Genomic DNA, 15,574 nt, shown 5'->3' with positions numbered 1-15,574 from the left:
ATGGGGAAAAAATCAGAACCAAGATACATCATATAAAGGTACAAGTACTCAATGATAAATGGAAATGTACTGTATACCTAAAACGTACCAATGAAAGAAATTAAGGGGGAAAAAAAGCAGCTCTTGACTACTTCCAATGATAACCCTATTAGCTGTCTCTTTATGCCCTTTAGGTACTTGTCACACTGAAGCCTTTCTGCTGAGTCCTCAGCTCATTTCTGCCTCAGAGCCTTGGAACTGACTGATCTCTTTATGGAAGATGACTTTTCCTGGCTCTCAGTTTGGCTGCCTGTTTGAGATGTAAAAAGCTTTAGGGTAAATGCTGGGGCTTCCACTGGCTACTCCATCTAAAGATGTCCTTTTGTCCTTGTGTCCCCCTAACCACAGACTTTGTCTCACTTTCTACGAACACTGTAACCTTCAAATTTGAAATTAAATGTTTACATAATTTTTTTAAAAATTGTAAGAGCCCTGAAATATATGTAAAAAAGGAATGAAGAAGCAGCCTTTCCTTTTTGTATGAGATGGGCACACAGGAACACACATATGTCTTTTAGGTCAGGTCACAGGAACCTTTTGGAAAAGGCTGGTTCTTTGATTACTTTCGAAGAGACATGCACAAATGTTTCCTAGTGTTTTAGGCTGGGCCCATTCACTGAGATCTGGAGACCCTGTGATAGGCTGTGGGCCGACAGGCAAATTGACCCGTCAGCCCCATTGCCAGGATTAACTAAGGTGCTAAACACCCTGCAAGACAGTGGAGAGAGGAAGTTAGAAAAGTAAGTGCTTACCCCAGAATTGAAGATGAAGAAGGACAAAAAAAATGATAGAAATTGAAAAATAGAAAAATGATATCAGAGACAGAAGAAAGAATGAAGTTGTAATGATGGGCAAATTAGAGAGAAGACAGTAAGTAAGAAACTATGTTACATGATTTAGTACTTGGATATCCTTCTCACCTTAGAGGTGAAGAAGCCATCACTTATGCAGGGTCATTCAACCAGTAAGAGATGGAGTCAGGGTTGGGCCCAAGTGTTTCTCACTCCAGTGCCTGTGAGCTTCCTGTTATACACAAAGGAGAATGTTTCCACAGAATGTAGCAGCCACTGTGGAAAATAATATTTGGTGGTTCCTTAGTTAAGTTAAATACAAAATTTCCATATGACTCAGCAATTCCATTCCTAGGTATATACCAAAGGATTGAAAACAAGTGTTCAAACAAAACCTTGTACAAGAATGTTAATAGCAGTACTATTCACAGTAACCAAATGTTGGAAACAGCCCAAATATCCACCAAGATGAATATCCAGATCAATGGTAAACAAAATGTGAAATACTCATTTAGTGACATCTTATTCACTCATAAAAAATAATGAAGTACCGGTACATGCTACAATGTGAATGAAGATTGTAAAGATAATTAAATGAAGGAAACTAGATCCAAAAGATGACATATTGTATTATTCCATTTATACAAAATGTCAGTAGAGACAAATCTAGAGATAGAAAACAGAGTAATAGTTGTCAGAGGCTGGAGGTGAGGAAGCAGGCTTGGGAGTGGCTGCTTAACTGGCATAGGGTTCCCTTTTGAGGTGATGCAAATGTTAATGCACGACACTGTAGGTGTACCAAATGCCGCTGAATTGTACACTTTAGGATAGTAATTTTCCTATCATGTATTTAACCAAAATTTCAAAAAGAAAATAAACCTTGAATGATTATGGGTGAGGGACATGAGGAGACCTAAGAGCAGATAGTGACAGTGAGGACTATGGGCAGAAATAAGTCTCAGAAGAGTAAGTTGAAGAATATTGGGAATCCAACCACAAGAATTAGATGACACTTCTTTATAGCCCCCACTGTCCTCAGTGATCTCAGGATCATGATGCCCTTTGCATTTAAGGCACTTACTTGCTGGTTAAAACCCTTACCCTTCTAGGCCCTGAGTGATGTCCCACCACGACTTCACCTTTCACTTACAGAAAGTGTTTTTGGCTGCTTTCTCCTCTTCACTACCACCTACTCTACATTTTTGTTTCTTTGTACCATAAGCCTCTACAAAACACACACTGTGCGGTTTGCTCTCCCAAGAACAAAGCATCCACCTTTATAAAAACGGGAGAGCAAAAAAAAAGGACAGACATTGGGAGTTGTAACAGTTTAAGGAATTTTTAAATGTTCTCATAATAGTTATTTGCTGTTTTTATTTTTATATATTTGGAAAAGAACTGATTGAGCGCACATTATATTTTATGTTGCAAAATCCATCAGATCATGTTACTCCTCTGCACAAAACCCTGTAATGGCTTCCTATGTCACTCAGAATACATTTCATGAACAGTTATGATGAGGACAATGGCTATATGGCCTCTGACCTTGTCTTCCCCTACTTTCCCCAACCCTTCCAGAGCTCTAGCCACACCAGCCTCTTTATTCCTCCAACTCCCTGGTTGTCTCCCCTCTGTCTCTCCCTACACTTTCCTTGTCTGAGACTGTCACTCCTCGACTTTCTATGTGGCTCACTTTTGCAGTTCCCTCCAGGTTCTGCTCAAGAGGCCTTCACTATCCATTACCAAAAATGGCATCTACCCACCCACCCATATAACCTGCCATTGCCCCTCACAGAACTCATCACCACTAACCCCCTGTTGCTAGTTGATTGTTGCCTGTGTCTCTGCTGGAGTGTAAGCTCTATGAGGAAGGGACTTTATTAGCTTTCTTCACTACTGTATCTCTCCATCTAAAGTACTGTCTGGTATAAAGCAGGGGCTCCATAAACATGGTGAATAAATAAATGGCACTGCTAGGAATAAAAGTTTTGCTCACATTACTGGCTTTGTGGATGAGTGCATATACTCAGATTTTTTGTGTTAAATTCCTGTACATGAGTTATCTCATTTAATCTTCAGAGAAACTTTACAAAATGTAATAATAATTATTAAGATATATGTTTAAATGTGGGAAGTGCGACACATACAGGTTAAACAACCTGCCCATGATCAAGGATTAACTGGGTCTTGTCTGAAAGAGACAGAAGTCAAGTTGAAAAAGCTCAATTTAGTGATCAAAAGCAATAATGGCTGATTAAAACCCACCAAGAATTTATAGTCATACAAACAAAATTTTGGTTACCCTTGGAGGTTGCTATGGCATCAATTCACTATAAAAATTTCTAAATTAAGGGAAAGAAGTATTTATTTTGTGTTTCCTGTACAAACTGTATTTCATGATAATAAAGTAGTAAGTGAAATTTTTTATTAAATTTCCAGCTAATACATGCAGAAAGGAGACAATCTTCTTAAATCGCCATTTTTATATAGGCTTTTTGTTGGTACCGGGGATTGAATTCCAGGCCTTGTGCTTTTGAGGCAGGCACCAGAACCACTGTTAAATCCCCAGCCCTAAATTGCCGTTTTTGTCAAGCCCTAAAGAAGTAATAAATCTAGCCAATAATCATGAATGGATAATAAAACCATAAGGCGACGGGTTGAGGAGGAACTTTGTAATAGGTGGATCAGATTGATATCATTGAAAGTAAGATAACTAGACCTTATGTTTCTCATAATTTGATGCATTAGGAAGTATACAGTATCACTTATAAAGAATTCTTGCTTTTAAAAAAACCCAACTGAAACTGCGTCAAATCAAACCCTTAGATTATACCAGTTTATAGGAACAAAAACAGCAAAACCCAGAAGAATATTTTCAATAATAACATGAGGAAGCAATCCACCAAATCCCATCTATGAAATAGTCTATTGAACAAATGACCTGGTTTCTTCAACAAATGAATGTATAACAGGCTAAAAGGTTGTTGTTACAAATTAAGAAAGACCTGGGAGTCCTAGCCCAAATAGTTTGAAAACTATGCTTGGATTCTGATTACAAACCCAATTGTAAAAAGATGTGTATGAGGCAACTGAGATTAAGTATTTTATGATAGGAAGGAATTATTGCTGATTTAGTTAAATATAGTTATATCCATATCTGTTAGAGGTTTATACTAAAATATTTACAGATAAATTGAAATTTGCTTTAAAGCACATTCTAGCAAAAAGGGAACAAAAAGGCAAATGAAGTTGAGATAGAAGAAACAAGATTACTAAAACGTTAGTTTAAGGTTATACCTTTTCCTCTCTTTGACATGCATATTAGGAAGTTAGATTTTATAGGTCTTTATGTTTCTTTTTGAATTGACATGATTATATCTTCAGTTAATTTTTTTCAACATGGCTGACTTATTTTCTGAATATCTGCACGTTTGGATTTTTATCGGCATGTATGCACAATTTAGTTAAATACAAAGTTTTGGGGTCTTTCTCTGAAAACAGGAGATATTGCTCCATAACTTCTAGCACTAAGACATTTGAAGCCAGCCACTAAGCACTATAAGAAATCTCACTTCTTAACGCAATATTGAAATTGTTGATTGCCACTTCCTCATCTACACACTGCTTAAGAGTGTGAATTCCTAGAAAGAAGAAATCAGGCCATTTACCAAAGCACCTTAGCCCCAAATTAATCTGACATATAATAGGCACTCCATACAAATTCATATAAATGAACAAATGAATGTTGTTATATCTAAAGAAAATCTCCTTGTACATATCTGGAAGTGTTTCTTGTCTGAAGCACACTATGTCTTTTTTATTTAAAGACTGAGATTGTATAAACAGAAAGTCTACATACTCTGCCTTTATTTTTTCACAATGTATACAAGTCAATATATGTATATATTATTCTTATGTTTGTTTTTGTTTTCATACTGGAGAATGAACTCAGGGAAGCCTCTGGTCTCAGCTACATCCCCAACACCCATCCTCCATCTGGTTTTGTGAATTTTGAGACAGGGTCTTGCTAAATCACTAAATTGCCCAACCTGGGTTTAAACTTTCAATCCTCCTGCTTCACTCAGAGGCTGGGATTACAGGCATGTGCCACCCTGCCTAGCTATTATGTGTTTCATTTTTAAGTCATCAGTTTGTTGCCTGAACGTGGCAAACAATGAATAAATATTTACTTACTGCCCAACTGATCTTCACATTGACTATACTGCTTTGCCCACATAACAGTGTAGCATAGGATGGACCTGTGGAATCTGTTCTCATTCTCTCTGCTTGTGCTTCCAGTTTCTATCTTATTCTATTGCATTAAAATGCTTTTCTAGCCATTCAAATGATAAAAAATTAGTGTAGATTTGCCAGAAAGTGGCTCTTTAAGGAAACATTCATTTTTACAGGAGTGATAGTTTACTGACTGGAGCTTCTATCCATCATCCTCAGTAACAAAGGCCTGAAGGCAATTTCTACTGGGAAATTGAACCTTGCTGATTTGAAAATATCATTATGACCAATAGTATGAATCTCCCCCATCTTCAAAAAAACACTTTTTTGATTTATAGATTTTGGTTGACTTGTCTTTAGTGATTCATTTCATGATTAATTTAGTATTAAGCAAAATCGTATTTGGTCCCATCTCCTACACAGATTTTATTGAATCACTACCAATCACCAATTACAATTGTGTGGCATCACAGAAAAAGAATGAAAGGATAAAGTTTCTCAACCCATTCTACGTATTACAATGCCCTGGAGAGCTTAAAGTAACAACACCCACACCCAACCATAAGGGATCCAACTGGTATAGGGCAGGACTGCAATGCCATAGAGCCCCTGCATGAACCAAATGCACAGCCAGGATTGAGAACCTACCCAGTGCTATCAGATGTGTAGCTAAAGCTCTAATTTTAGTCCTTTCCCATGAAAGAAAAAACAATAACAAGAAATTGTTGAGTTGTGATATTTTGTTTTTACTAAAAAGAAAATAAAACAGGTAGAACTAAATGAAACCCACTGAGATAAGGATTCTAGCTATTAGATTTTTCTTTAATAAAATATTTTACTTCATTTCTTCTATTTACCCTTTTCATTGAGGTGCCATTACATAGAAAAATAACCAGGGCCAGGGACTTTGGTCAGTGGTTCCAGTGCCTGCCTTGCAACCGCAAGGTCCCGAGTTCAATCCCCAGTACCAAAAAAAAAAAAAGAAAACTAACCAGAAGGTATGTTGTTACAAGCTAAATAAGCATGATGTTTTGGTCAGGAGTTTTTTTCAACCTCCTTTGAAAATCCTACAAAGACATACGATCCTCTGTCTCAGTGGTCTCTTCCATCTCATTTGCAGGATCCTACTTGGTCCTCAGGAATTCTGGGCTAGGAGGTTGAGCCCAGCCCAGCCTTGGCAGTTTGAATTCAAAAATAAGTAGGGAGGAGGTAACTTTAGGGGCATTGTGATACCATAATACATAAAGTTAGTGGTGAGTTGGTTGATGTTCACTTTATTATGCGTCAAAATTTACATTTGATATAAATATATTCTATGCATCAAATATTTCATGATATTTTCTTCAAAAAAATGAAAGAACAGCTCTAAACATCAAGAATGATGCTGGAAGACTAATTATTTAAAAATAAGGAACATGCAAAGACCAACTCGATCTTCCAAAACTGGTACAAATGAGAATGTTTCTCTCAGGCTACCTACTTAGGATCAGAGCTCAAGTAGCTCCAGGGTTGGAAGACTGGTTCAACTGTGTTGATCTACATTCTCTTAGTCACACTTCCCTGAAATTAAAATAAAAACAATAAAGTAGTTCCTGATCAACAAGAAAAAACTAGTCAGCCAGCACATTTGTTGGGAAAATCAATCCCCCATGGCCCCTCAGTTTTCCTGCACATTTTTGTTGTGTAAACCAAAAATGCAGCCCTGGCTGTTCATTCCATGAACACTTCATTCCATTTCTTAGCAACTATCGCTAACACTTGCAGGTCTATGGGGTCAGTTAGGAGCACCAGGAGATGGGAGACTAAGGAATCAGATTAATGTTCAATGGCTATGTGGTCAGCTGGCATACCAGGAAGCTGAGACTAAGAAAAATAAAACAGTTAACTTAGCTACCAATCAAACCTACTAAGACAGAAGAACAACTTACCTTACTTTAGAGCAATGCTAGGGGACTGGGGATTTAGCTCAGTGGTTCCAGTGCCTGCCTTGTAAGCGCAAGTTCTCAAATTCGATTCCCGGTACCAAACCAACCAAACAAACAAAAAAAAAAAACACAAAGAAAAATGCTAGGGGTTTTCCTCCCAATGGTGAGGGGCAAAAGCATTTTGTAGAATAGTCACTAAAGTAACTTACAGTTACTTTTGCTTCATTATCATAGTAAAATACATACCTTTTGGTGAAGATGGTGGAGGTACGCCTGGTATAATGAAGTACAACTGAAATTCCATTTCTACTTGCAATGACACCAAAAGACTAGATCCCTGACTACCCTAGGAACACTATAAAACTACCCTTTCTTGTCCTTTTGTTTGAATCAGCCTGGGATTTCTGTCCCCTATGAATTTTGTCCCTTGTACTTGAGCATAAGAATATAAAAAGCCTTGTTCCTATATTATTGTGCCTCTGTCTAATTCTTCTGATGGAAAGTATAAGAACCCACAAAATCAATGACACATGGGCATTTTCCCAGAGTTGTGTTCAACAACCTTGAAACTGCATCTCCTCCTAGTCAAAGAGCAGGTTTACTCGCCATGCACAATAAAAGTAGTAGTTCTATGAGCTCAGTGTTTCTCAGCTATGTCATAAACCCACTGCATCCATCTCAGCATCTAACTAGGCTCACCTACACCCTGCTGTGGGACATGAAGTACATGGAAAACTGATGGCAGTCACGCATGTGCTGATTGCTGTGCTGTGGATATAAAGTCTTCTGCCAGCATCTGTGAAATAGTAGCAAGCTAACTTGTTATTTACAATTAGGGCAAAAGCCCAGATGCTTCGCAAGGCCTGACAGTTTGGGCCACAAGGAAGAAATGATGTTAGAGATATGGCTTTCTGGAAAAGAAAAGACAAGGGCCCTCAGTTTGGTTAAAGGATATGAGAAAACTCCCTAAGATTAGGTAATAAATGCTATCAGGTAGATGGTGGTGAGGGTGGGAGGGTGCAGCAGGGTTCCTCATTGTCCTATGTATTAAGTGAAGTTCAGCAACAAAAGACAGGATTGAAACCAGTTGCTCAAATGGTGCTTTGGTCATATAGCATGTTCTCTGGGGTGGGAGAAGGGAAGAATGTTATCACAACAACAGGGCAAAAAGCCCCATATTTTAGTCAAAGGCAATGCGATGTGACTGTAGCTGCTGAATCAATGAGTCCCTAAAGTGGAAATACATGGTGTCAGCAATGAATATAAAGGATTTTGGGTAAACTGAAAGCATTAGAAATTTATTTGTTGAGCCCAGTGGCAGGAGGTCATTTGAAATTGAAAATAAATACAAAGCCTGGTTTACTGACTACAAGATGCTTTTCCTTCTTGCCCTTGAATCCTTCCCCAACTTCAGGTTATTTAGGGAAGAAATGTGGGTGCCTTAGGGAACTTTGGAGAAGGACTCAAACTTTTATGGTTCTATTGGATGCAGGTGTCAAAGTCTGCTTGGTCCCATGGAGAGAGGATGTCCTAAGCACCAAAGTGACCCAGGTTACCAAGGACTGCAGAGCAGTGTTGTGGCACTAGTGAAGGCTAGTAGCAATGCTGTCCAGAGGGCAGGGGCACAAGAAGAGGAAGCACTGTCATTCTGGGTTAAGAAATCAAAGGACAAAAAGTCTTCCCTGACCTTTTGTATTCTTCCTCCAGCAGGGAGACTGCATAATCCCCTGAAACAATAATATAATCGCTAAAGAAACTGTGTTAAACTCTGGTTTGTGTTCTGACCTGGAACAACAACAACAACAAAAAGGCATCTGCATCAAATGATAGTGTTTGAGTAAAGTTCTCAGCGAGGAAGGGAAACTAGAGGAAACTTGGACCAATTCAGGATATTCAGGTATGTCCACACACTCCTCATCCCACCTTCTGCATGCATATAAATGCATAATGGAATGATGTGTTACACGCTTGTATTGTAAAACTCAAAGTGACTAGAGGATCTTTCCCATTCATGAATTCCTTGACCCCCTCCCAGGGGTCTTATGGAAACATTATAAAGTCCCAGAGAGAAAGGGAAAACCACAGCTGACCTTCAGGGAAGCTATTTGCTCAATACAGTAACACCACCTGCTGGACATGAGCACCAAATTCTCCCTGTATGTTTGTTAGGGCTGTCAAAACAAGGGACCACAAACTGGCCCATTTAAGCAAAGAACTTTATTGTCTCTGAGCTGGAGACTAGAAATCCAAAATTAAGGTTGGTTCCTTGCAAAGTTATGAGGGAAATCTGTTCCAGGCCTCTTTTCTTGGCTTGTAAATGACTACCTCCACATTCTGAGGGCATTCTCTCCATCTCCATGTCTCTCTGTCCAAATTTCCTCTCAGGATGCCACCATTCATATCCCGTTAGGGTCCACCCTAATGACTCGTTTAATTTGATTACCTTTGTAAAGGCCCTATCTCCAAATAAGGTTACTTCTGAGATACCAGGGCTTAGGATTTCAACATATGAATTTTGAGGGGCTAGAATTCAATCCACAACACATCCTTTTCAAAAAAGGGAAGGAGTTATTGACATGCTGCTGAGCTCTTGCTACAGATGAAGACTTGCCCTATGGAGGCTTTGTGATTCCCAGGCCTCACATCCCTATTGTGTGGTGCAACAACTAGGACATGCCAACTACAATGGAAGGGCCAATTTCCTGTTCAAATAAAAATAATGTACTTGAGAATAGGCTGGCTGGCCATTCCTGAATATCATTTTAGTTTCTACATAAAGGAGTAGTAACCAACGCTGTGGGGAAAACTACCACCCCCACCCCCCCGCAATGAGACAAGGCTACTGGCTCAGTAGGACTCAGATTCACAGATATTCCCCTAAATTCCTGGGCTTGGTTTACCTTTGGTTCAGCTAAGATGAAAACTGATGGCCATTGCAGCTATTCAACCTCAGTGCCAGCTATGTAAAACCTGGTTACTGGAATCAGTGGACAAAACTCAAAACAGTTCTCAGGCCTCTGGTCAATCAGGTTATTACCATGAACCCTGAATGTCTCTGCATGTTTTTGCTGGGTAGGTCAAGAAAGCCAGACCCAATTGCTCTTTACTTGGTCCCTTCTTTACTTGTGCTTCAGTGAACAAGCTGAAGGAATGAGGTAACGCAGATCCTTCTCTCCTTCCCCTCCCTCCTCCCTTGCCTATAGCTCACTATAAAAGTAATAGATTTTTGAAGTTGTGCTCCCCCAATGTGACACAAATCCATTTAGTGCACAGCACCCATCCATTTAAGTCCATGCCCATCTTTGCCACCTCTATAGGTCTTGGGGAGCATGGAGAATTGACACTAGCATCACGCTGCTTGTTCTGAGTAATAATGTCCTGTGTCTGGTATATAGGTACCTCTGGTCCTCTGTAACAGACTAACTTGTCAGCTTGCAAGCCGGGTGAAATCTCCAATTCTTCACAGATCCTAACCCCATGGGGGCTATAATTTCTAAAAGTCTTTGACAAGGATTCTCTAAGTATCTGACATACATGGCTGATTCCTATACCTAATATTTGGTCTCCCCTAAGTCACTTTACTCTGTTACAGTAATTCAGTTGCCCATTTCTTCAATTGTTCCACTATCCCAAAGAAATCTTTATATTGCATAAGACATTCTCATCAGTCTTTAATAGCAGTAACAACAGCAACATCTAATATGGAGTAAAAAGCATTTTTTGTAAAGACTGAAATCATTATTCTATATAATATGTATCAGCATTACTCCTTAAAATATCTCTCTGAAGAGTATGCTATTACCTCTAGTGTTCAGATCAGGAGACTGAAGTATAGATGATACAGTTAGTCAGGAGTGGAATTGGGATTCACATCCAGGGATTCTGGCTTTAGGCCTCATTTTTAAATGTGAGCTATACTGCCTGATGGTAGGACCTTCTACTCCCAGGAATACAATGGACCACAGAAACACAGACATCTTTATGTGAAATCAGGAAAACAATTTGGGTCAAATTTTTAACACTTAATTTTGACTTGCAATATTTTAGAATACTGTTTTGATAACTCGTATTAGGCATGTTGACAATCTACTGTGTTTTGATCTTTTATATCCATCCATTGTATAACCCGATGTTAAGTTTTCACGATCTATATTAGTTTCCTATTGCTGATGTACAAATTATAGAGAATATAGTGACTTAAAATAACACAAATATACTATCTTGTAGTTCTCAGTTTAGATGTCTAAAATGGACTGGCAGGACTGTGTCCCTCTGGAGGCTACAGAAGACAATCTGATCCCTTGCTTTTTCCAGCTTCTGAAGGCTGCTTGCATTCCTATGCTCATATCCTGACTGACTCTATCTTCAAAGCCAGAAGTGCAACATCTTCAAGTCAATCAATCAATCTCTCTCTCTCTCTCTCTCTCTCTGTCTCTCTCTCTCCCTCCCTCTTCCTCCCCACTCCCTCTTCCTCCTCTCCCTCTCCCTCATTTTCTCTTTACCATATAGAGACCGCTTATAATTGTAATGGGTTCATCTGGATAATCCAGGATAACCTCCCCATCTCAAACTCCTTAAATGATCACATTGTAGTCTCCTTTCCCATGTAAGGTAACATACTCTTAACATAGTCACAGGTCCTAGGAATTAAGACAAGGACCTATATCTTGAGGGACATAATTCTGTCCATAGTATACTCTAAACCATTATTTCTTTAAGTATGGAAATTTTGACACAAGTATATGGACTGGATACTTAAACAAGGCCATTCACCAGATAATTAGCAATTGATTTCATCTCATCTTTGAGGGTGGAGCCCCAAAAGCATTTGGGTAGGGAGAGTAGGCATAAGGGGTATGAAAAAACATGCTGCTAAAAAACATGTGCTAGAACTTTAACCAGGGCAACAACATAATAGTTTAATTATTTAAAAACATACCTGGAGTCGAGCATTTATAAGCATGAACTCCTGTTGATTTTTCATGTTTTCATTCATAGATTTTGAAAACATAAACCCCATCTTGACCTAAAATGTAAAAAAGCAATATTTAAAACAATATATTGTGTACATCCTTGAAAAAAAAAATGTCATGTAGAAACATAGTGTAGATTCTAACTGGCTGTCTTACCTCAGGCATACTTAACCAGACTGGCTATCATTTACTCAGCTAAGACCAGCTTATTGAACTGGATCATCTCCCTGCCTATAAGTGTATGAATCCATGTTTCATGAATTTTCTTCCTACTATAAATCTGGAGAACAGCATGGATACCATCTATCCTTTTGTTCTGTACAGGTGGACAATAAAACTTGCTGTATGAGGAGGGGTGATTCGGAAGATGCCTTGTGCATCTTGTGAACAGATTTCTCCGTGCTCCTTGAATTTGTGTTTTAGAAGATTTATGTGTCTCCAGGTCAGTAGATCTGTCTTCTTTCCACAGTCATATTGTGACCCCATCCCTTTTCTGTATGCCACTTATTTTTGTCCACTCCTTGCTGACATTCCTAAGCCATCCTCTTTCAGCTTCACCTGCTGAAATTCTCAAAATGGAAAAGACATACGGATACTTAAACGTCCTTGGAAATGTACTTTTACAAATGACTGTATTGTATACTTGGTTCTCTACTTACAATGGAGGTAACATTCTAATAAACTTACCCTAAACTGGAAATAGTGTTAAGTTTATACACTTAACTTACTGAACATCATAGCTTAGCTTACCTTCAACATAATCAGAACATTTAGCCTACATTTGGATATACTCATCTCACACAAATCCCCTTTCAAAATAAAATGAATATCTCATGTAATTTATTGAATACTGTTCTGAAAGTGAAAAATGGAACTTCTGTTCTGTATTTCTAGCCCAGGAAAAGATCAAAATTCAAACTATGGTTTCTATTGAATACATATTGCATTTGCACCATCATAAAGGCAGAAAAGTCATAAGCTGAACCATTCTGAAAGTTATGGATCCTCTATATTGTCTATCTTATCATCTTACCCAGGAAGTACTTAAGTGGACTATCAACTCTAGGTGGGCCAAAACTTCAAGTTTTATTCTACCCAATTGGGTCAGTACAGGAAATATTTATTTCTCAATTTTACTTTCATAAGACTGCAAAACATAGGGAAAAGTCACAACTTCTCTCCACCTCCCTCAACAATGTTACTGATATCTTTCACTTTAGTAGGCTGTTGAATAGGGTTGTGGAATGTCACATTAGAGTGGCTAGTCTTTATGCCTTATAGTCAAAACAAGTGATCTGTGGGAAGCCCAGAGAGCTCCTTTTACCTATATCCTTTCCATCAGGAAATCCTGGGTTCTGGCTAATCAGAGAAATGGGAGCTGTAGGTGGCCTCCCTGTATTCTGGTCAAGGACAAATCCTGGAATTACAGGGGCCTCTGCATCAGAGTCAGCTTCAAAGCTGGTCACAGGGGGCCAGACTGCTTACTGGGGAGAAGAGGTAGAGCCCTGAATAGACCTAGATGGTCATGAGGTTTCCTTCCCCCTCTGCCTCTGTCCCATGTGACTACTCTGTGACCAGAGGCAATGTGTCCTACCACTTAAGGTGGGAAGATCTAGCAGTTCCCTCCTTTCTCCAAGTTTAGACAGCCCTATGTGAATTCTCTCCCAACAGCAGACCAGAACTTGCCTGAAGGGAGGAGCAATATATTATCCATCTTGACAATCTCCATAGTGTCTACTTTTCAAAAATATTTGCACAGAACAGAAGTGATACAGCACAAGAAACACTTTAACTTGCCATTCCTTGTTTGTCTTTTACATATAAGAGTGTATGATTGAATTCTTTGTATCTGCTGCAAATGTTTATAAAGGGGAAAAAAACTGTCCTCTTGTCTCCAAGAACACAACCTATGTATCAAAGATCTGTATCCCTTAGAGGCTCCTGTTTGTCAAGTGGTGAGACCACCCCTCAAGGATAGTCCTCATGTCAATTATCTACAGAAGAGAAACACTGGAAAGTTAAAATCTAGACTTACCTTTTTCTGGGCCTTGCTCTCTTGAACTGTAGTTTGGATGTGTTAGGGGACACTCCCTGGTGTAAGGGTTAAAGGTGAAAGTGAAGCAGGAAAAACTTCCCTGTGGAAGACCTCACCTGAAAATGAGTATACCACACCTTGTAAACTTTACCCTTGGTGGAGTTCAGTATTTTCAACTTCTTCTCCTTTCCTAACCTTAACAAAGCCATTTTCCAAAACCTGGGATTATTCTTTAGGGTGTTCAGAACTCTCAACTTTCTTCCATGCACAAAATATTTATCAGAAAACAAGCAAGAGTGACTTTTCAGTAGGAGTAACTGATTTCACTCATTTGTGCAAGGCAAATCTGTCAAAAATTCAACACATCATATATATATGTATATACATATATATATATATATAGCACAGATAACAAATGTGTTGCTATCTATACAATTTAAGAAATCAGTGTGTCTCAGAGGGCTGAGAATGCTGATTTATGTGTGTTCTACCTTCATTTTTCCTTTGTTTGCTTGTAAGACCTTGGAAGAGGTCTGGAATGATGCAGCTCTGCCTCAGCTTTGCTACAGATTACTATGGGAAGGTGTATTTCTCAGAAGAGTTGGTCCTACAATTTCCAGACACTCCTGGGAACCTGGGTGTGTGTGGGGGGCGGGGGGTGGCTTGATTGGTTTCATGACTTTCGTCATCCAAACTCCTGCAGTGACTTATTTCCCCGATCAAATAACACGTTACTTGAATTTATGTTTGATTGCCTAATCACAATCATGTCCAATAATCCTTTGTGGCTATTTCCTCCTGCACAGGCTTCTGGGAGATTTTCCATAATTATCCCCACACCGTCACTGTGGACCCAGTTACTGTAATTTGGGTGTTCCCCCTAGTGGGGTGCTGATTTTTGATGGGTCGACTTTTCCCAACTGCGTGATAGCAGTGATAACTATACGGAGACCACGAGTCCCTGTTGCCAGAACTGGCTCTTTGGAAACGAGTCTGACAACGCCTACCAGCACCAGGGGCCATAGGACCGGGCCTCCAGAGCCCGGCTCAAGGTCTCGCGCCGGCGTCAGCGGTGGACACCCTCAGTCCCCACCCGCCAGGCCACGGGCGCTTACTCACCCAGCAGTGCGACAAGGACTCCAGAATTTAGCGATCGCTGCCGAGGCCTCCAAACCCCGGGCACCCTGGGATTACCACAAAGACCCGGCCTTTCCCGCAGAGCCTCCGGATTGGCTGGCACGACAGTTGTTACAATTGTCAGCCAATCAGCGCGGCTGTCAGCTGCCTTAAAGACCCTGACTCTCCAATAGAGGCCTCGTGTCCTCCGCGTCCAGGCGCCCTATGGTAGGAGGGGCAGATCAAAGCAGCAAATTCAAAACTGCAAGGACTCAGGGAGGCGAATTTGAGGTGAGGCAGAATGGAAATAACTAAACACTTTTGCCTTCTCTGCCATAAAACTGCCCCCAGTAAAGTGGCAAAAAGGTAAGACAGGAAACAAAGAACAGAGTTGACCAGAATTATTAATTCTCTTTTGAGTAGACCCTGGACACTGAGGAATGCCCATTTCTTTTCACTCCT

The 15,574-nt window shown here is 39.7% G+C and overlaps 1 protein-coding gene across 2 annotated transcripts in view; it reads right to left on the bottom strand.

The window, feature by feature from the left end:
* Positions 1-15,244, bottom strand: part of Plgrkt (plasminogen receptor with a C-terminal lysine) — a 53,181-nt gene extending 37,937 nt beyond the window's left edge. The window contains exons 1-3 of one of the 2 annotated variants that reach the window (XM_004838243.3): positions 15,116-15,244; positions 13,997-14,112; positions 11,928-12,014 (exon numbers count right to left, since the gene is read on the bottom strand). In XM_004838243.3, coding sequence (XP_004838300.1) covers positions 11,928-12,008 — 81 coding nt within the window. In that variant the 5' untranslated portion in view covers positions 12,009-12,014; positions 13,997-14,112; positions 15,116-15,244. The remainder of the gene's footprint in view (positions 1-11,927; positions 12,015-13,996; positions 14,113-15,115) is intronic. The other variant, XM_004838244.3, reaches the window with a different exon arrangement.
* Positions 15,245-15,574: the final 330 nt, after the last annotated feature.

The sequence above is a fragment of the Heterocephalus glaber genome, unplaced genomic scaffold (assembly GCF_053883595.1).
Source record: "Heterocephalus glaber isolate CG9 unplaced genomic scaffold, H.glaber_assembly_v1.0 deba00001481, whole genome shotgun sequence".
Taxonomy (NCBI): Eukaryota; Metazoa; Chordata; class Mammalia; order Rodentia; family Bathyergidae; genus Heterocephalus; species Heterocephalus glaber.
Note: the sequence above shows the minus strand (reverse complement) of the source record. Positions and strands in the feature narration are given on the sequence as shown.